General features: G+C 41.6%; 1 protein-coding gene and 2 non-coding genes across 4 annotated transcripts in view; 2 read left to right on the top strand and 1 right to left on the bottom strand.

The window, feature by feature from the left end:
• Nucleotides 1-21,295, bottom strand: part of ANKRD55 (ankyrin repeat domain 55) — a 136,201-nt gene that overhangs the window by 27,788 nt on the left and 87,118 nt on the right. For both annotated transcript variants that reach the window (XM_008992043.4, XM_078365493.1), the window contains exon 8: nucleotides 3,496-3,680. In XM_008992043.4, the coding sequence (XP_008990291.3) occupies nucleotides 3,496-3,680 (185 nt within the window). The remainder of the gene's footprint in view (nucleotides 1-3,495; nucleotides 3,681-21,295) is intronic.
• On the top strand, nucleotides 2,332-2,436 carry LOC118151905 (U6 spliceosomal RNA). The gene has a single exon (XR_004740300.2). It is a non-coding gene; the product is annotated as a U6 spliceosomal RNA (small nuclear RNA).
• Nucleotides 9,663-9,768, top strand: LOC118151812 (U6 spliceosomal RNA). Its single transcript, XR_004740219.2, has one exon. It is a non-coding gene; the product is annotated as a U6 spliceosomal RNA (small nuclear RNA).

Genomic DNA, 21,295 nt, shown 5'->3' with positions numbered 1-21,295 from the left:
TCTAAACTTTAGTTCCTTTCTTATCTCTAAGCTTCAGGATATCCTGCAAACACAGAGAATCTGCCTCCACTATCACAGTAGAGAGCTAAAGGGCAGGGCCCATGCTTCAGAAGGAATTCAGCAGAGACAAGCAGTGTGCTGATATGGTGGCTGCTGAATGGCTGGAGAAGATGGGTCCCAGGATGCCGCATGGATTGAGCTATCAGTAACTAAGGAATGATTGATGAAACATGTAAACATTCCCCAGAGAATTCCCAGAAACAGAACTTGATAATAGACTTTCCTCTCTGAAGATAAGTGAATTGCAAATTAAAGCGAACTGTGACCTCATAAACTGATGAAATTTGAGACTCTTAAACTGAGGGAGGAGATCCTTAATCACCCTTAAGCATCTAAGACCATCCCCCACATGACTTCCACACTGCATTTCAATAGGAAAAGTAAAGGGGGCATACTGGGCAGCACCTTAATTGCCCTGCTATAGATCACAGGCATGGTGTGGAGGAATCTTTCCAGAAGGCATTGTTTTTACTTAAATGAGATCAAACCCCCACCTAAGTCACTATACGCCTTGCCTACTCCAAGACCCTTTCACATGTATATTCTAGAGTTGTAAGCCCAAGACCCTTTCACATGTAAATTCTAGAGTTGTAAGCCCAAGACCCCTTCACATGTAAATTCTAGAGTTGTAAGCCCAAGACCCTTTCACATGTATTTTCCAGAATTGTAAGCCCAAGACCCTTTTACATGTAATTTCTAGAGTTGTAAGCTTTTAAAAGGGCAGGGACTTTCTCTGTGAGTTTGAGCTTGGCTGTTAGGCAACTATGCTGCCTTGCTCCTGGGGAAAAAAATCACCCCTTCCTTCCCAGTTCGGTGTTGGAGAGGTCTGTTTCCCCACCTTTACTGCTTCAAAGCTATATATGCTGCTTCTGGGTTATGTGTTCTGTGGCATATCTTAGTGAATACCACAATGTTTTAAGTACCATAGACTTATGCGCCACTGCATTCCAGCCTGGTGACAGAGTGAGACTCTGTCTCAAAACAAAACAAAACAGAAAACCCAACCAATCAACCAACCAAACAGAAGCCTACAGCTTTAGCATGAAGGCAGAATTGCATGTTTCCATGCAGAAAACGTGGAAAAAAAAACAGAGGCTGGGATTTGATCAGTATATGAGGCCCTTGAGCACTGGAGCAGAAAGGACTCTTCTGGAGATTTTACTTCCCTGTAACTCTCCTTATCTTTTGTACTTTTTTTCTCCCCCCAGTTTTACTTTCCATCCTGAGGCCTGAAGACCTGGATTTTCTTTGCTAAGTGGGTGGTATTGCAAAATGGGAATTATTCTATTTAAAGCTGGTTCTAGGAGTGTTTTGAAGTAGATAAGCTTTCCTTCAGCCTGCCTTTCTGAAATTTGTTCTTTTTTTTTTTTTAAATGACAAGGTTTCACCATGTTGGTCAGGCTGGTCTTGAACTCCCAACCTCAGATGATCTGCCCGCCTTGGCCTCCAAAGTGCTTGGATTACAGGCGTGAGCCACTGCGCCCGGCCATGAAATTTGTTCTTTTTAAAAAAATGGTTAATGCACTTTTTTCCTCATGTAGCTTGTTTCTACTTTTTTTTAAATTTATTTTTATTTTTATTATCTTTATTTTTTTTAAAGATGGGGTTTCACCATATTGGTCAGGCTGGTCTCGAACTCCTGATTTCAGGTGATCCGCCCACCTCAGCCTCCCAAAGTGCTGGGATTACAGGCATGACCCACCATGCCCGGCTCTACTTTTTTTTTTAATGGATGAGAGGCTTATACGTTACCCAGGCTGGCCTTGAATGCCTGACCTTGACAACTCATGTGCAAGAACAACTGGCCTGGGCCACTGTGGCTCCCAAGTTTTTCTACTTTCTTACTTGCTTAGGATCAACACGTTTTCAGAAAAACACCTACTCTCTTTTCCTTTCCTTTTTTTTTTTTTTTTTTTTTGAGACAGTGTCTTGCTCAATAGCCCAGGCTGGAGTGCGATGGTGTAATCTTGGCTCACTGCAACCTCTGCCTCCCGGGTTCAAGCTATTCTCCTGCCTCAGCCTCCCAAGTAGCTGGCTATGTGCCACCACACCTGGCTAAATTTTGTATTTTCAGCAGAGATGGGTTTGACCATGTTGGCCAGGCTGGTCTCGAACTCCTGATCTCAAGTGATCCACCCACCTCGGCCTTCCAAAGTGCTGGAATTATAGGCCACTGCACTTGGCCAGAAAATGTCTACTTTCAATGATTTATACTTTAATTTTACTTAAAGTCATTTAACCATCTCCAACTTCTGAGACCTATGTAGAAGCCCCAACTTTTTCCCTGGGTTAAAAGAATTTCAGGTATTAATAGATAAGATTAGCATGGCCCTGTGCAAGAATGACACACACATTTGTGAAGCGTTCCATATTTTATAAAACAATTTTAAAAATAAAAAAAAGAATTTCAGCTATCTGAGAATAGGAGGTGCTTTCTTGGGGCATCTAAAATTAATAAGTAGGCCGGGCATGGTGGCTAACGCCTATAATCCCAGCACTCTGGGAAATTGAGGCGGGCTATCACCTGCGGCCCGGACTTCCAGACCAGCCCTGCCAACATGGTGAAACACCATCAGTCTCTACTAAAAATACAAAAGTAAGCCAGGCTTGGTGGCAGGAACCTGTAGCTCCAGCTACTCAGGAGGCTGAGGCAAGGGAATCGCTTGAATCCAGGAGGTGGAGGTTGTGGTGAGCTGAGGTCGCACCACTGCATTCCAGCCTGGGCATCAAAACAAGACTCCATCTCAAAAAAATAAAATAAAAATGATAAGTAAGGGTCTAAATTTGCACTTCAATACAAGAGGATAAAGAACCCAGAGTGCTCAAGTCTATACTTATTTTTGATAGTCTTGATTGTTGTTATCTTTTCCTTACATTTCCATTGACTCAGTGCCTAACCAAAACGGTTTAGATAAGCAGGGCATTACAGGTGAAAGACAAGTGTACAAAGCTTCATTCCCAGCTTCCTTTTTCAGACAGTATATCTTCGATGATCGAAAACAACAAAACCTGATAAAGTTCCTTGTAGTTCTAAGATCCCAAGGGTCCTGAATACAAAGTCTCTATTATGTTCTTCTCTGGATAAAAGCGCCTGTAGACTTTATAACATAATCCAGGAATGAAGAAAAAAAAAAAAAACAAAAGCTACCTTTAGGAACAAAAAGGGCAAGAAGCTGAAATACAGAAAGCCTTCTGAGAACACAGAGGACATTTAGCAAAAGGTGGAAAATCTGACTACAGTCACAGTCTTCCTCTCCATAACAATTATTTTTCCTCCTCTCACTAAAATAGAGAAATTTTTATTGTCACAAGCACATGTGTATTACTGGCAATAAGGATATAACTGTATAGGACACCTCCTTAAACATCTTCCTTATTTTAAGTTAGGGGGAAATGACTAGGCATTCCCAGGATTTTCTGGGTTGCCATGGATACCTGTCATCCACATCCAGAGCCTGCAGGTTACACTCAGGGACTCTTGCCAGCTCGTTAATAATATCGCTGAAGCCCGCTGCCGCTGCAATATGGACACACGTCTTCCCACGCTCATCGTCGTAGTTGATTATAGATGGCCCCTGGTGATGGCTCAGGATGATGGTGCACAGAATCCTATTTCCACTCTGGAAAAGAGAGTCAAGAAAGCCCAACATGTACAATCCAGTGTTTTTCTCTATCTAGGCATGTTAAGATAAAAATACAAGTTAAAAAAAGGAAAAAAAGATGAAAAAGAAAAAAAGAATAAAAATACATTGTATCTAAACTCTCCAACAAATTTTCACTTGTCTCAAGTCACTGCAGAGATTTTTGTCTCCCATAGGAGCTAAATTGTCTTCAATAATTAGTGAATGAAGGATGGACTGAAATTAAATACAGGTGCCATGCACTGACATCCAAGCTAGAGTGATGGATGGGCCACCTAGACAACAACTTGCTCATTAGGTCTGACCATTTGTTTCCCCATTTGCCGTAGAGCCTGGCCGCTGAGAAAATGACAGAGTTAATCTTAATGATAAAGCAGTGACTGTGATGAGTACTGACTGGTGGTGCAGTGATGCAGGAAAAAAGCCCATTTCTGGGTAGGGCCAATGAGCAGGGGGCTGAGAATTTGTCCCAGGGAGCTTGGGAAGCAGAACTGTGTAAGCAGAGGCTACAGTCCAGTATCAGACTTCCTTTACAAAAACAATTAAAAGATAAAGTGAGAATTTCCAGATGGGGACCACAGCACATTATGCCTTAAGCACAGAGTCCCATCTGAGTACCAGGCCCTCTATGGCTGCACTGGTTACATACCCATAAAGTGGTCTCTGCCTACAAACTTTTCTTTCTCTTCCTATCCTCTTCCCCTTTGTGTCTTCTTCCTCCCTCCATCTTTCCTTTGTCTAACAGTGATTTTAAATAACTTTGACCAATTGTTTAAGTTCTATGGCATGCCTGTTTTTAGAAGTCAGCTAAAGGGTGGGTGAACACACCTAGGCTTTCATCTTAGATAGTCAAGAGAGACTGTTCTTTAAAAGCACTAGCCATTCATTAAGGAAAACAGAAGCAAAAAGAGTGTCAGCACAACAATTTTTTTTTAAGATGGAGTCTCACTCTGCGGCCCAGGCTGGAGTTTAGTGGCACAATCTCAGCTCACTGCAACCTCTGCCTACCAGGTTCAAGCGATTTTCCTGCCTCAGCCTCGGAAGTAGCTGGGATTACAGGCACCTGACACCATACCTGGCTACTTTTTTGTATCTTTAGTAGAGATGGGGTTTCACTGTGTTGGCCAGGATGGTCTTGAACTCCTGACCTCATGATCCATCCACCTTGGCCTCTCAAAGTGCTGTGATTACAGGCGTGAGCCACCGTGACAACAACTTTTTTTGTTTGTTTACAATTTCCAGGAAGAGTAAAGGAATTAAAATTGTCAAGGTGGTTCAAAGGGCAAAACACCCTGTTCACAGCTTCTACTCTTGGTGGAAGAAGAAGCATTAAGTGCAGATAGAGAAAACAAAACCCCACCCTCATACTCTCTTCCTTTCACCTCACTTGCCCCTGGGGTGGAGACATTTTGGAAGTGGTAAACTGAACTAGAGGCTGCTGCTTCTGGGATCCTGCCAGCCAGTCCCAGGCAGCAGGCCTTTTGGCAGCTGGGGTGCTATTGACAGCCTCTCTGGATAAGTAAAGACAGACTCCACACCTTTACTCTGTTCCTCTAAAATTCCTTTTGTCCTAAATTCTCCAGACAACTCCTTTGCCTGTATACCTGAATGTCACTTACAGCACCATTGTTTGAATTTTTTTTTTACTTTTCTTTTCTTTTTTTTTTACACACCCCCAAACCCTTTACTTTTCTTTATAAGAAGATCCTTCCAGGAATAATGGTGACAGCTGTATTTACTGTGTGAACATCTGTGCCTGGCACCTTTCTAAGCCATTTCATGTACTAGCTCATGAACAACAATCCCACAGGGTTGGTACTCTTATTGTTCTCCTATTGTGGAGGAGAAAATGAAGACATAAGAGATTAAGTAGGGCCGGGCGCGGTGGCTCACGCCTGTAATCCCAGCACTTTGGGAGGCCGACGCGGGTGGATCACGAGGTCAAGAGATCGAGACCGTCCTGGTCAACATGGTGAAACTCCGTCTCTACTAAAAATACAAAAAAGTAGCCGGGCATGGTGGCGTGTGCCTGTAATCCCAGCTACTCAGGAGGTTGAGGCAGGAGAATTGCCTGAACCCAGGAGGCGGAGGTTGCAGTGAGCCGAGATCGTGCCATTGCACTTCAGCCTGGGTAACAGGAGCGAAACTCCGTCTCAAAAAAAAGAGAGATTAAGTAATTTGCCCTCTGTTACAGCTAAGAATGAGCAGACCGAGGATTGACTGTGGAGGCATTGGATTTCACTACTACACCATTCCGTCTGTGATAAAAGGAGTGGTCTATTAATTTGATCCTTCATGTTCATACTGGAGGAAGTAAAGTGAAAACTGTTTAGACCTACATCAGTAGTAGTGATGAGTGCCTCGCCAACTGAGAACTCCTTTAGAGTTAATCTTTGGGTACTTTAAAAGTTTCTCCTAGGAAGGTTGCCATGGTACACTCTCAGGAGAATTTGAGGGAGCCCTAGAAAACACTAATTTGTAAGCCAAGACCCTGGATCATTTGTCTCCTGGTGACAGAATTCCCTTCTTAGTAATCTAGACTGTGTGTCAGCCAAAAATAGGCTTAGACCTGGGAGGTAGGGAAAGTCACAGAGACCAGGAGACACTAGACAAGAAGAAATGGGACTGCGGTCCAGGTGGGTCCTTAGGAAGAATGGAGCGTAGGTTTACATTGGGTAGGAATGTTATTAAATAGGGCAAGGAACAATATTCTACATATCCTATTCGTATGGAGCTCTAGAATTCTACACTGAGCAGCCAGATGATGATTGTGAGTTTGTTTTTGTTGTATTTATTTATTTGTTTTTGTTCATGGGTAATCCATAACATTGCCTTCATGTATTCTGAAAATGACTGGGAACTGAGTCTTAGTCGTTTTCTCTTTACCCATCATGAGTGGGGAGAGTTGGGGAAGGCTGACTCATAAGAAGCCTTGCCAAGAAGAAAGTTGAATTAATGTGTACTAATTTTGCTACAGGCAGATTGATAAAACAACAACAACAAGATCTTAATATCCTAACTGTAGACCCTTGTTATTCTAGCTGACCTTCAAAGGACTCTAGTGGCAGACTTAAAATCAGTTGGTTGTTTGCTAACATACATCTGGGGAATACGTTCTATGATGGCGTCTTCTTGGTGGGAACTCGAATCTCCTTCCTTCTCTTGAACACTGGGATGTGTCTGCATTGCTTGTCTTGTGGTGGTGACCAGAGAAAGCAGAGACCAGTGCTTTAGCCTCTGTGTTGCAGTCACTCATCTCTCCTAAAAGGCTGAGAGGTTTTGTGATGTGAGAAGATGAGCCTGGCTCATCTGCTGGAGCCAGACATGTTAGACTAGAATGGAGACGAAAGGAAGATCTAGAGTCTATGCTGTGTGACGTTTGAGGGTTGAGGGTCTGGGGCTAACTAGAGAAAGAAATGTGCCCAATATCCCTGGGTTAGAATCTGGACTGCCTTCATGGTTAGCCCCTTTGGACCAAGCTTTTGGTTGGGCTGGACTCCAGAGGCTGCCAAACCCCAAAGCCGGGGGCTGCCTCTCCTGGAGAGAAAGCAGAAGATAGAAACAGTGGGAGGGGATGAGGCATGGTGACCCTCAGCTGCTGAACTACTTCATTTCTTTTTTTGAGACAAAGTCTTACTCAGTCACCCAGGCTGAAGTACAACGGCATGATCTTGGCTCACTGCAAGCTCTACTTCCTAGGTTGAAGTTATTCTCCTTTCTCAGCCTCCTAAGTAGCTGGGATTACAGGTGTACACCACCACATCTGGCTGGTTTTTTGTATTTTTAGTAAAGACGGGGTTTCACCATGTTGGCCAGGCTGGTCTCGAACTCCTGACCTCTAGTGATCCACCCGCCTTGGCCTCCCAAGGTGCTGGGATTACAGGTGTGAGCCACCGTGCCCAGCCCAAACTACTTCACTTCATAGAGGTGCTAATGCTTAATGGAAGAAGATGTTTTTCAGGCTTTAGTGTACAGATAGGGTCTAGCTTGTGCTTCCAGCAGTCTGGCAAGAGAAAGTCTCCAGGGTTATCTGTGTGTTGTCATTACTAAGCCTATGTCTAGGAATCTTTCTGCTGAAATGGAGCCTAGCAAAGAGTAATTCTCAACAAATATTTGCTGAGCAATCAATCAATCAATCAGTCAAACAGACCTTACAAACTACAGCAAAGCCAAACAGATTGAATTTTACCCATCCTTTTTGACTTTTCTCTCTTCTCATTATCTTCCTCCATTCTCTACCATTTCTCTTCTTTATTTACTTGCTTTTACTCCTAGGTGAGTTCCTGTTTTCCCTCATTGTTCTCCACTCCCTTTCTCTATACAACCGGGCACTGAGGGCCTGACACGTGAAAGCCACTTTAACTTAGGGTTACCCTTCGAAGCTCCAGTTTCCTAAACAGGTCAGAGTCTTTGCTCCCAGGGTAATGGGGGGCTAATTTCCCAAATTTGACTTTCTCATTGTTTTCTCTGGACTTAGGCAGCTTGGTGGTTGTCCTCTTATCAATTACTGGAAGCTATGTGGCCTGGTCCCTGCCTGGGTGCTGGAGGCACTTGGGCAAATGCTAAACTCCTTTTGTACTAGTTTCCCCATCTAGAAACTGGAGGATTGGACTAAATGGTCTGCAGTCCCTTTTACCTCTAAGGTTCTTTCACCTTCTGAGGTGAATCCACTGGTATACAGCATTTATAATTATACATTGGCATTTGACTATATTGAGAGTTGAAATATATTTACAGGACTTTGACACAGTTCAAAGAGTTGACCACATATTAACTGTGAGTATGTGTCAGTGTGTGTGTGCAATTCCTTACCCATATAACCACATATTGAACAAACAGGAAGTAATCATTTTGTATTAATGCAGTTATTTTATTTCTAACCTTCCTTGAAAAGTACGCTGCAGAGGAAGATCCCAAGTAAACATATTTCCTAGTAAGTGGGGGAGGGAATTAGGGTGAAATTTGAGGGGTGACCTGCCGTGATGCCTAGAACTCTATTGTTAGAAACACTCCTAGTATTAAGGCATTGCACTCCTATAAGCCTTGGTTAAGCTGCCAATGTTATTCCGGAACTTTTCTTAGATCCATAAGAGAAGTTAGGTCATGGGGCAAACTGCTGCCTCCAAATCGGAGAGACAGACAGGTAGATACAGGGGCTCACAACATACCAGAGCAAAAACCTCTGAGGGAATCTTTGCTACCCTCTGCAGGGTAGAAAAGTCTAAACCATAGTTGATGAATTGCCAAAGGCTCAGTGTGGACAAGTTTGAGAGTACAAACTCAGTAATCCAGTTACATTGGGTATGGGGTGCCATGCTTTTGTGAGTTTTACTTCCAGCAGCTCAACTGGCTTCTCACAGTATATAGCAGAGAAAAATTCCCATGGGCTTCAGGCAGGAGGAGGGGAAAAGAAACCTTTTTGAAATATACCAGAGCACTCTGTTCTTAACAAAGTCTGTCCTCAGGAGAACTAGTTAACTAGAGCCTAATCTACTGAGGTTTTATCAGAGCCGAACTGACCTTAGGGAAGGAAAGTGCTCAACTCCATCTAGCTCTAGCTTTCCATATGGGAGCAGAACAATACCCAACTCCAGCCCACTCTAGCTATCTTGTCCCACCTAAGAAAGGGAAAAAACATCCTGAGAAACAGTTGGAAAGTTCATGTTCCAGAAGCATAGGTTCACTAAAAGACAGGGACCAAATCATAGGATCATATAGTACATTTCTCTTCTCCCCATACTTCTTCATTATATTATTAAAGGGCTATTTACAGGAGTTCTTCTTGTGCACCACATCATGTCTTGCTATCAGAAAAAATTATAGGCCAGGCATGGTGGCTCATGCCTGTAATCCCAGCACTTTGGGAGGCCGAGGAGGGTGGATCACCTGAGGTCAGGAGTTCGAGACCAGCCTGGCCAACATGGTGAAACCCCGTCTCTATTTAAAAAAAAAAAAAAAAAAGTGCTCGCTTCGGCAGCACGTATAGTAAAATTGGAACAATACAGAGAAGATTAGCATGGCCCCTGCGCTAGATGACACACAAATTTGTGAAGCATTCCATATTTAAAAAAAATTTTAACTAAAAAAAAAAAAAATAGAAAAGCAAAAAATTATAAAGCATGCCAAAAGGTGAACAACACAATATCTTCAGAGCAAGCATCAGTTCTAGACATGGCAGGGATATGGGAATTATCAGACAAGGAATTTAAAGCAGTTATGATTAATGTGCTAAAGGCTCTAATGGATAAAGCAGACAGCATGTCAGAATAGATGGGCAATGTAACCAGAAAGATGGAAATCCTAAGAAAGAACCAAAAATAAATGCTAGAGATCAAAAACACTGTAACTGAAATGAAGAATACCTTTGATGAGCTTATTAGTAGATTGGACACAGCTGAGGAGAGAATCTCTGCACTTGAGAAGATTTCAATGGAAACCTCTCAAACTGAAAAACAAAGAACAAAGACTGAAAAATATGGAACAGAATATTCACCGAGGGTGAGAGAACTACAAAAGGTGTAACATATAGGCAGCAGGAATACCAGAAGAAGAAGGAGAGAAAGGAACAGGATAAATATTTGAAAATATAATGACTGAGAATTTCACCAAAAAAATTGTGACACAAAATCTCAGAGAACACCAAGCAGGTTAAATGCCAAAACCACCACCACCAACAAAACAAACAAAGAACCCTGTACCTAGACATATTATTTTCCAACTACAGAAAACCAAAGATAAAGTCCTGAAAGAAGCCAGAGGAAAAGAACACCTTACCTATAGAGAAGCAAAGATAAGGATTACATCTGAATTCTCATAAACCATACAAGCAAATACTTTTAGAGTTGAGAAAACCCTCCTATCAAGAAGAATTTTGTACCGTATGAAATTGTCCTTGAAAAGTGAAGGAGAAATAAATTCTTAGATAAATGAAAATTAAGGGAATTTGTTGCTGGTAGACCTGCATTGCACTAGATGTTAAGAGTAGTTTCTTAGGGAGAAGAAAAATAATATAGGCCAGGAACTCTGATTTACATAAAGAAAAGAAGGGCATTGAAGAAGGAATGTCAAGGTATAATTAAAACTTTTGTTTTTTATTGTTAATTAACCTGGGAGATAATAGTTTGTTCAAAATACTAATAACTACAATGTATGCTCATGCATCTATCTTTATATCTATATACATATGTATAAGCTTACATGTGCTTATATGTAAGTAAAATGAATGACAGTAATGATACTAGGGACAGGTGGAAGGAATTAGAATCATTTATTATTATAAAGTATTCGCACTACCCATGACGTGGTGCAGTGTTATTTTGAAGTGGATTTGGATTAGTTGTAAACATATTTTGTATACTCTAGGGCAACCACCAAAAAAGTAAAAAATTAGTGTAACTAATATGCTAAGAAAAGAGAGAAAATTGAATAATATAAAATGCTAATTAAAACCACAAAAGGTGGAAAAAGAGTAGAAGACGAAAACAAGAACAAAAAATAAGGGCGGCAAATAGAAAACCATAAGAAATATTATCGATGTTAATCTAACTATATCAATAATCACTTTAAACATCAGTGGTCTAAATGTACCAATCAAAAGAGATTGTCAGGGTAGATAGAAAAATAAGACCCAACTCTATGTTGTATATAAGAAACCCACTTTAAATATAATGACACATATAGATTAAAAGTAAATGAACGGAGAAAGATTTGCCATGAAGACACTAACCAAAAGAAAGAAGGAGTAGCTATATATTAATTCTAGACAGAGCAGACTTCAAAGCTAAGAAAGTTGTTAGGGAAAAAGAAGGGTATTGCATAATGAGAAAGAGGTCAGTTCTCCAAGAAGACATAACAATCCTTATGCACCCAACAACACAGTCTCAAAATATGTGAGGCAAAACCTGATAAAGCTGCAAGAAGAAACAGATGAGTCCGCCATTATAGTTGAAGACTTCAACATCACTCTAACAGAAATGAACAGATCCAGAAAGCAGAAAATCAGTAGGGATATATTTGAACTTAAAAATACAATAATTAATCGGATACTGTTGACATCTACTGACTACTTTATCTAACAGCAAACTACACATTTTAAACAAGCTCACATGGGACCTTCACCAAGATAGATCACAGTCTAGGCCATAAAATAAACCTGTAGAAAAGTGAAAGAATAGAAATCACACAATGTATGCTTTCAGACCACAGTAGAATTAAACTATAACTCAATAATAGAAAGATAACTGGAAATTTTCTGAATATGTGGAGATTAAACAACATACTTCCAAATTACACATGGTTCAAAAGAAGAAATCTCAAGATAAATTAAAATACAGCTGGGCGCGTGGCTCACACCTGTAATCCCAGCACTTTGGGAGGCTAAGGCGGGCAGATCATGAGGTCAAGAGATTGAGATCATCCTGGCCGATATGGTGAAACCTCATCTCTACTGAAAATACAAAATTAGCTGGGCGTGGTGGTGTGCACTGTAGTTCCAGCTACTCGGGAGGCTGAGGCAAAAGAATCACTTGAACCAGGGAGGCAGAGGTTGCAGTGAGCCGAGACCACGCCACTGAACTCCAGCCTGGTCAACAAGAGCAAAACTCTGTCTCAGAAAAAAAGAAAGAAAAAGAAGACAAACTTGTTAAGATATCAGTTCTTCAAAACTTGATCTATAGATTCAATATAGACCCTATCAAAAACTATCTATACCGGAAACTTATCTTGTTGATATCTACAAACTGATTCTATGGTTTATATGGGGAGGCAAAAGACACAGAATAGTCAACAAGATACTGGAGAAGAACAAAGTTGGACAACTGACATACTGAACCTTGGGACTTACTGTAAAGCTACAGTAATCAAGACAGTGTGATATTGGCAAAAGAAGAGACAAATAAATCAGTGCAACAGAATGGACAGCCAAGAGGTAGACCCACATAAAACTGACACTTGACAAAAGAACAAAAGCAATACAATAAAGAAGTAGTGGTCTCACCAAACGGTGCTGAAACAACTGATATCTACATTCAAAAAAATAAACCTAGACACAGACTTTATAAATACCTTACACCTTTCAAAAATTGCCTCAAAACTGATCACAGACCTAAATATAAGACTCAAAATTAGGCTGGGTGAGGTGGCTTACACGTGTAATCCCAGCACTGTGGAAAGCCAGGGTGGGAGGCTCGAGTGAGTATAGGAGTTCAAGACCAGCCTAGGTAACATGGTAAAACCTCATCTCTAAAGAAAATACAAAAAATTAGGTAGACATTGTGGCATGTGCCTGTAGTCTCAGAGACTCAGGAGACTGAAGTGGATCACTTGAGCCCAGGAGGTCCAGGCTGCAGTGAGCCGTGATTGTGTCACTGCACTCCAGCCTGGATGAGACAGAGTGAACTCTAAAATTATAAGAATTCCAGGAGATGCTCTTTCCCTAAGAGATCTGAGCTAATCTGTTAAAATGGTTCACTATTCACTTGACCCAGAGAACCCTACAAAATCATGCAAATCAAGAGGTTCAAGTCTTCATATTCACTTTAAGAATGCTTGTGAAACTGTCAGGCCATCAGGGTATGCATATACAAAAAGCCATGAAGTATCTGAAAAGTGTCAAGACAAAAACAGTGTGTATCATCCCGACATCACAATGGTGGAGTTGGCAGGTGTGCCCAGGCCAAGCAGTGGGGCTGGATGGAAGGCTGGTGGCCCAAAAAGAGTGAGGAATTTTTGCTTTATATCCTTAAAAATGTAGAGAGTAATGCTGAATTTATGGATTTCGATGTAGATTCTCTGGTCAAGTGAATAAAACTCCTAAGACATGCCGCTGGACCTACGGAGCTTATCATCGGATTAACCCATACATGAGCTCTCCCTGCCACATTGAGACAATCCTTACTGAAAAGGAACAAAGTGCTTTTAAACCAGAAGAGAACGTTGCCCAGAAGAAGAAGATACCCCAGAAGAAACTGAAGAAACAAAAACTTATGGCACAGGAGCAAATTCATCATTAAAATAGATGCAATTAAAAGTAAAAGAAAAAAAAAAAGAATTCCAGGAGATAACGGAAGCAAAATCTACATGACCTCGGGTTTAGTGATAAATTTTAGATACCAAAATAATGATCTATGGAAGAAAAAATGGATAGCTTAGACTTCATTAAAATCAGAAACTTCTCTGTGAAGGACACTGCTAAAAGAATAACAGGACAAGCCCGAAGCTGGAAGAAAATATTTGCAAAAGACATATCTGATAAAGGACTATTGTCCAAAATATGCAAAGAATTCCTAAAACTCAATAGTAAGAGAACAAACAATGATTTTTAGGTGGGCCACAGACCTTTATAGACAGCTCACAAACAAAAAATTTGCAAATAACTAATAAGCCCCTGAAAAGATGCGCCACATCATATCCCATCAGAAAAACACAAACTGAAACACGAGATGGCACAGTACACTGATTAGGATGGCTAAAATCCAGAACGCTTACAACACCAAACACTGGCAAGGATATGGAACAGCAGGAACTCTCATTCACTGCTGGTGGAAACGCAAAATGGTACAGCAACTTTTGAAGACAGTTTGGTGGTTTCTTACAAACCTAAACAGACCCTTGCCATAGGATCCAGCAATTGTGCTCCTTAATATATACCCAAAGGAACCAAAAATTTATGTTTACACAAAAAGCTGTGCACAGATGTTTACAGTGGTTTTATTCATAATTGCCAAAGCTGGGACACAACCAAGATATCCTTCCATAGGTGAATAGATAATAAACTATGGTACATCCATACAATGGAATATTAATCAGTGCTAAAAAGAAATGGGCTATTAAGTCATGAACAGACACGGAGGAAATGCAAATGCATATTACTAGACAATTTGAAAAAGCTACATTCAGTACGATTCCAACTATTCAACATTCTGGAAAAGGTAAAACTATGGAGACAGTAAAAAGATCAGTGGTTGCTAGGGATTAGGGTAAGAATGGAAAAAATCAGGGGAACTCAGAGGATTTTTAGGACAATGGAGCTATTCCACATGATACTTTAATGATGAATACATGTCACTATACCTTTGTCCAATCCCACTGAATGTACCACATCAAGAGTGAACCCCATGGTAAACTACGGACTTAGGACATTGATGACCTGTCAATGTAGGCTATCAACTGTAACGAGTATACCATTGTAGTGGGAGATGTTAGTAATGGAGGAGGCAATTTATTGTCAGGGGAGGCAGAAGGTATTAATAGGTGAGGATATATCTGCTATTTTCCTCTCAGTTTTGTTGGGAACTTAAAATTGCTTTAGAAAAATAAAGTTTTTGCAGGAAATATTTTTTCCACAGAGAGAACCCAATAAGCCACTAACCCCATTGGCTGAGATGAATGAATTTATTGGACTGAATTCAATGAACACCTCTTTAGGAAGCTAAGGTTCACCAAGCTCTGTTCTGGGTGTTAAGAGACATTTCGATGAATAAGGCACGTTGCCCTTAGGCCCACAGTCTAAAAGGGAAGACACAGGCACCTCACGAATTTTAACCAAGTCCTAGAAGTGGTGTGGAGGGAGCAATTTGGAAAGGGAGCTCAACTGAGAAGGTGACACTTAGTTGGGTTTTGAGAAGTAAGAAAGAGTAAGCAGAAGGGGTGACGCAGGGAGTGCAAGAAGAAAGAAGTATTTCACCCAAGTGGAAGAGTGTGATGGTGAGGGAGACAGAAGGAATCTTTCTGATGTATTGCGGGGATTACTAATATTCCAGTGTGACTGGAGCCAAGATTATGTGAGCTGGAGAGGAAAGGTCAAGGGAAGGGAGCCAAGGACCAACAGTGACCATAATTGTTTTGGTATAATAATAGCTATGTTGGTGCACATCTTTGTGATTTGTTGGGCAAGCTCTGTAAGAGTAGATTGGAAGGCCAAGTGTGGTGGCTCATGCCTGTAATCCTAACACTTGGGAGGCCTGGGTGGGAGGATGGCTTGAGTCTAGGAGTTCAAGACCAGCATAGGCAACATGGTGAGACCTTGTCTCTACTTAAAAAACAACAAAAAATTAGAGCCAGAGCAATCAGGCAAGAAAAAGAAATAAAGGATATTCAAATAGGAAAGAAGGAAGCCAAATTGTCTCTCTTTGCAGACAACATGATAGTATATCTACAAGACCCCATCATCTAAGCCCAAAATCTCCTGAAACTGATAAGCAACTTCAGCAAAGTTTCAGGATACAAAATCAATGTGCAAAAATCACAAGCATTCCTATACACCAATAACAGACTTAAAGAGAGCCAAATCAAGAACGAACTGCCATTCACAATTGCTACAAAAAGAATAAAATACCTAGGAATACAACTAACAAGGAACGTAAAGGACCTCTTCAAGGAGAACTACAAACCACTGCTCAACGAAATAAGAGAGGACACAAACAGATGGAGAAAAATTCCATGTTCATGGTTAGGAAGAATCAATATCATATAAATGGCCATACTGCCCAAAGTAATTTACAGATTCCAAGCTATCCCCATCAAGCTCCCAATGACCTTCTTCACAGAACTGGAAAAAAACCACCTTAAACTTCATATGGAACCAAAAGAGGGCCCGCATAGTCAAGTCGATTCTAAGTAAAAAGAACACAGTGGGAGGCATCACACTACCGGACTTCAAACTATACTACAAGGCTACAGTAATCAAAACAGCATGGTACTGGTACCAAAACAGAGATATAGACCAATGGAACAGAACAGAGGCATTGGAGGCAACACAACATATCTACAACCATACAATCTTTGATAAACCTGACAAAAACAAGCAATGGGGAAAGGATTCCCTGTTTAATAAATGGTATTGGGAAAACTGGCTAGCTATGTGCACAAAGCAGAAACTGAACCCCTTCCTGACACCTTACACTAAAATTAACTCCAGATGGAGTAAAGACTTAAACATAAGACCTAACACCATAAAAACCCTAGAAGAAAATCTAGGCAAAACCATTCAGGACATAGGAGTAGGCAAGGACTTCATGACCAAAACACCAAAAGCATTGGCAACAAAAGCCAAAATAGACAAATGGGACCTAATCAAACTCCACAGCTTCTGCATGGCAAAAGTCATTAGAGTGAATCAGCAACCAACAGAATGAGAAAAAATTTTTGCAGTTTACCCATCTGACAAAGGGCTGATATCCAGAATTTACAAAGAACTAAAACAGATTTACAAGAACAAAACAAACAAGTCCATTCAAAAGTGGGCAAAGGATATGAACAGACAATTTACAAAAGAAGACATACATGAGGACAACAAACATGAAAAAATGCTCATCATCACTGGTCATTAGAGAAATGCAAATCAAAACTACATTGAGATACCATCTCATGCCAGTTAGAATGGTGATCATTAAAAAATCTGGAGACAACAGATGCTGGAGAGGATGTGGAGAAATAGGAACACTTTTACACTGCTGGTGGGGGTGTAAATTAGTTCAACCATTGTGGAAGACAGTGTGGCGATTCCTTAAGGACCTAGAAACAGAAATTCCATTTGACCCAGCAATCCCATTACTGGGTACATATCCAAAGGATTATAAATCATTGTACTATAAGGACACATGCACACGAATGTTCATTGCAGCACTGTTTACAATAGTGAAGACCTGGAATCAACCCAAATGCCCAACGATGATAGACTGGACTGGGAAAATGTGGCATATATACACCATGGAATATTATGCAGCCATCAAAAATGATGAGTTCTTGTCCTTTGTAGGGATGTGGATGAACCTGGAGAACACCATTCTCAGCAAACTGACACAAGAACAGAAAATGAAATACTGTTCTCTCTCATAGGCAGGTGTTGAACAATGAGAACACATGGACACAGGGAGGGGAGCACTACACACTGGGGTCTGTTGGGGGGAGTAGGGAAGGGACAGTGCGGGGTGGGGAGTTGGGGAGAGATAGCATGGGGAGAAAGCCAGATACAGGTGAAGGGGAGGAAGGCAGCAAATCACACTGCCAGTGTGTACCTATGCAACTATGTTGCATGTTCTTCACATGTACCCCAAAACCTAAAATGCAATTAAAAAAAATTAGACTGATGCCCTTTTTGGCCTTAGCCCACCTGCACCCAGGTGAAATGAAAAAAAAAATTAGCCAGGTATGGTGTTGTTTGCCTGTAGTCTCAGCTACCTGGGAGGCCAAGGTGGTAGGATTGCTTGAGCCCAGGATTAAACTTAGATTACCTTGTAGGCCTACTGTTTTAAATCTTTACTGCTTTGTTTATTTTGGTGAAATACAAAGGCATTATTATTTCAACGCACTATAGCTTTAAATGTGATCTCATATGGTCCAAGAGAAAAGCAGGAAATTCAGAAAAAGGAATAAATGACAATGGGAAATAGACTCATTCATAAAGAAAAAGTCTAAAAGGAGCACAATGCTAGCCCTATGTTATAAATGAACAAAAAGTCTAAAGAAGGCAAGTGTAATAATGATTTCAACTGACATTTGGAATTACCCTCAGTCTTTGCAGTGTAAATGTCAGAATATACCACTTCTGAATTCTACTGCTAACCACAGGGAAGGAGAATGCACAATTCCTTCAGAGCCGGGATTCTTAGCCTTTTGTGGGTAGTCACTGTTCCTCATTGAGGAGGTCAAGAAAGTTGTGGACCCCTTCTTCAGAAAAATGAATGCAAACACGCTCACACACCATATACACAGTATTATATACAATTGTCGGGGTTCTAGAGGGACCTGTCTTTTTAATCTTTTTACCTCCAATGTAAGACGCATAGTGGATGAGCAAGAAGTATGTATTTAGTGATTGAGCAAATAAATGAACAAGGCATTATACTTATATGTCATGGTCAAAATGCAAACATCTCCAATAGAAGTAGGTAAAGTATTAGCACCCATTCATATGAATTCATTTGTCATAGTGTTTCTAAACCCTAGCTGCATATTATAGTCTTCCATGGAAAGAAAGGAGCTTTAAATAATATATGTTGGCTGGGTGTGGTGGCCCATGCCTGTAATCCCAGAACTTTGGGAGGCTGAGGCAGGAGAATTACCTCAGGTCAGGAGTTTGAGACCAGCCTGGCCAACATGGTGAAAGCACATCTCTACTAAAAAAACAAAAATTAGGTGGTTGTGGTAGTGCGTGCCTGTAATCCCAACTACTCAGGAGGCCGAGGTAAGAGAATTGCTTGAACCCAGGAGGTGGAGGTTGCAGTGAGCCAAGATCACACCATTACACTCCAGCCTGGGCAACAGAGCAAGACTCCATCTCAAAATAAATAAATAAATAAATAAATAATATCGCACACGCGTCTGTGCACGCGTGCATGTGCGCACACACACACACACACACACACACACCTTTTTTTAAATAGAGATGGAGTCTTGCTATATTGCCCAGGCTAGTCTTGAACTCCTGGCCTCAAGTAATCCTCCTGCCTTGGATTCCCAAAGTGGTGAGATTATAGGCATGAGCCACAGCACCCGGCCAATACAAGTGTATTTTTTTGTGAGCCCGGGGTCTCACTGCATTACACAGCTTGATCTCAAACTCCTGCGCTCAGATGATCCTCCTGCCTCAGTCTTCCAAGTAGTTGGGAATATAGGCATGTGCCACCATACCTAGTTCCCATTTAAAACAATATTGATGGCTGGGCCCCACCCCAGCACAAGTGAATGAAAATCTAAGAGGTGAGGCCTGGACTTGAGTATTGTTTTTAAAACCTCTTCGGATTATTCCATTGTGTAGACAGGGCTGAAATCAATGTAGTAGGTTACAAGCTGGGTCAGTAAAGACAAAGAATATGGGAGCTTCCGGGTAGCTGAACACGTGGAGGTTTCTGGAGGGTGGCACACCAAGAGAAGCATGAAGCTCCATGTTTGTTCCCCCATACCTTGCCCTACCTGTCTCTTCATCTGTATCCTTTGCAATATCATTTATACTCTGGTGCCCCATGCATCCCAGGCCTAGGGAATCAGAGCTCAGTGGTGTTGAGGTGACTATACAGAAAATGCCTGCATCTGGTGCCACTTTCAGCCAGCTGAGGACCAATACATGGGGAGCGTCCTGGGAGCCCAGCCAGGTTCCTCTGGGGCCACTGCCACAGTGGTGACCCTGATCAACCAGAGACCAGCCCCAGGGTATGGAGTCCTGGACAGGTATAAAACAGGTAAATATAAAAAAAGAGAAAGAATATGAAGGCATGGATATAATAACTAAGTTTCTAAGGAAAAAATCAGGAACCCTAATAAAAATGACCATCTCTTCCAATTACGCAGGACATTCCATATCACTGTCATATGCATGGTCTCATTCTGACACCAGAGATATCCCTATGAGTTAAGCCAACTCAAGTCTATTAATGCAAACTCAAATCTTCAGAGTTGACTAGGTTGTTCTTATGATTTGCCAAAGTGCCTCTTAGAGGATAAGAACAGGGATTTCCCACTCTGTGAGAGCCCAAAGCGGGTCTGGGAATCTGTTGTTTTACAATCACTGCTGGTGATTGCATTGCAAGGCCAGGTCTAAGACGGGGCTGGGGTGGTGGAAGGGGGATGTATGTCAGTCAGAATTACTCGGGGAGGTTCTTCAAAATGCACATACACCCCAGATCTAGGGAATCAGAACGCAGTGGTGTGGAGGTGACTATACAGAAAATGCCTGCTTCTGGTGCCACTTTCATCTCAGCTGAGAACTAACATATGGGGAGCTTCCTGGGAGCCCAGCCAGGTTCCTTTGGGGCCACTGCTACAGTGGTGATCCCTGACCAGCCGGAGGCCAGCCCCGGGGCATGGGGTCCTGGGCAGAGACTGGCAGTGATGGGGGCGGGCAGGTGATTAGACTGAAAGTATGTAGGAGGGTGCTACGGGCAGGTAGAGACGACAAGACAAGCTTTGCTCACTGCATAGCTTTGCCCAGGGCTGCCCATGGTGCAGAGAAACTGAAGCCACGGTTGGACGGATGAAAACAGAGCAGTTTTCAGATCACTTCTGTTTTCCCCTTACATCAGGCACACATGTCAATCCTGAAAGTCCCAGGTGCCCACTTCTGCTGTACTTGGCACATAGAAATGCTGACTGAAACCACAGTCAGGGCAGCAGAAACTGCTCTCACAGAGTCCTGGCAGCAGCTCAAACAGGTGCCCTTTCTGGGCCAACAGAAATCAACTGTGGGGGTGTCTGTGTTGAAGACAGAGACGAGCTAGCAAGTTTATGGAAAGGAGAGTGGTACTGCTCTCCTCAAAAAAAAAGAATAGATAACTTTAAGCTAACCATTCCCCTTTAAAATAGAAAGCGCTCTGTGCATGTTAATGATTGTTACTCTTTTACCTTATTCTCAGTTTTGTCCTCGCTGGACAATAGATTTATTGAGCCTAATCTGATTGCTTTGGTCATGTGTACTGACGTAGACTCCCTTATGTGATAGTGATACAGGATCATGAGCCACTACTTCCACTGTCAGGTGTAGAATTCAGGATTGCCTCAAATGACTCTGCTGGGGAGGATTTGGAAGCAAGGAGAGTCAGAGTGTCACGGTTCAAAGACTTTGAAGGCATTTTCCCAGCAAGTCTTTGAAGATTTACTCT

Source organism: Callithrix jacchus, chromosome 2, assembly GCF_049354715.1.
Source record: "Callithrix jacchus isolate 240 chromosome 2, calJac240_pri, whole genome shotgun sequence".
In the NCBI taxonomy this organism is placed as follows: domain Eukaryota; kingdom Metazoa; phylum Chordata; class Mammalia; order Primates; family Cebidae; genus Callithrix; species Callithrix jacchus.
This window is presented reverse-complemented; position numbering and strand designations above follow the sequence as displayed.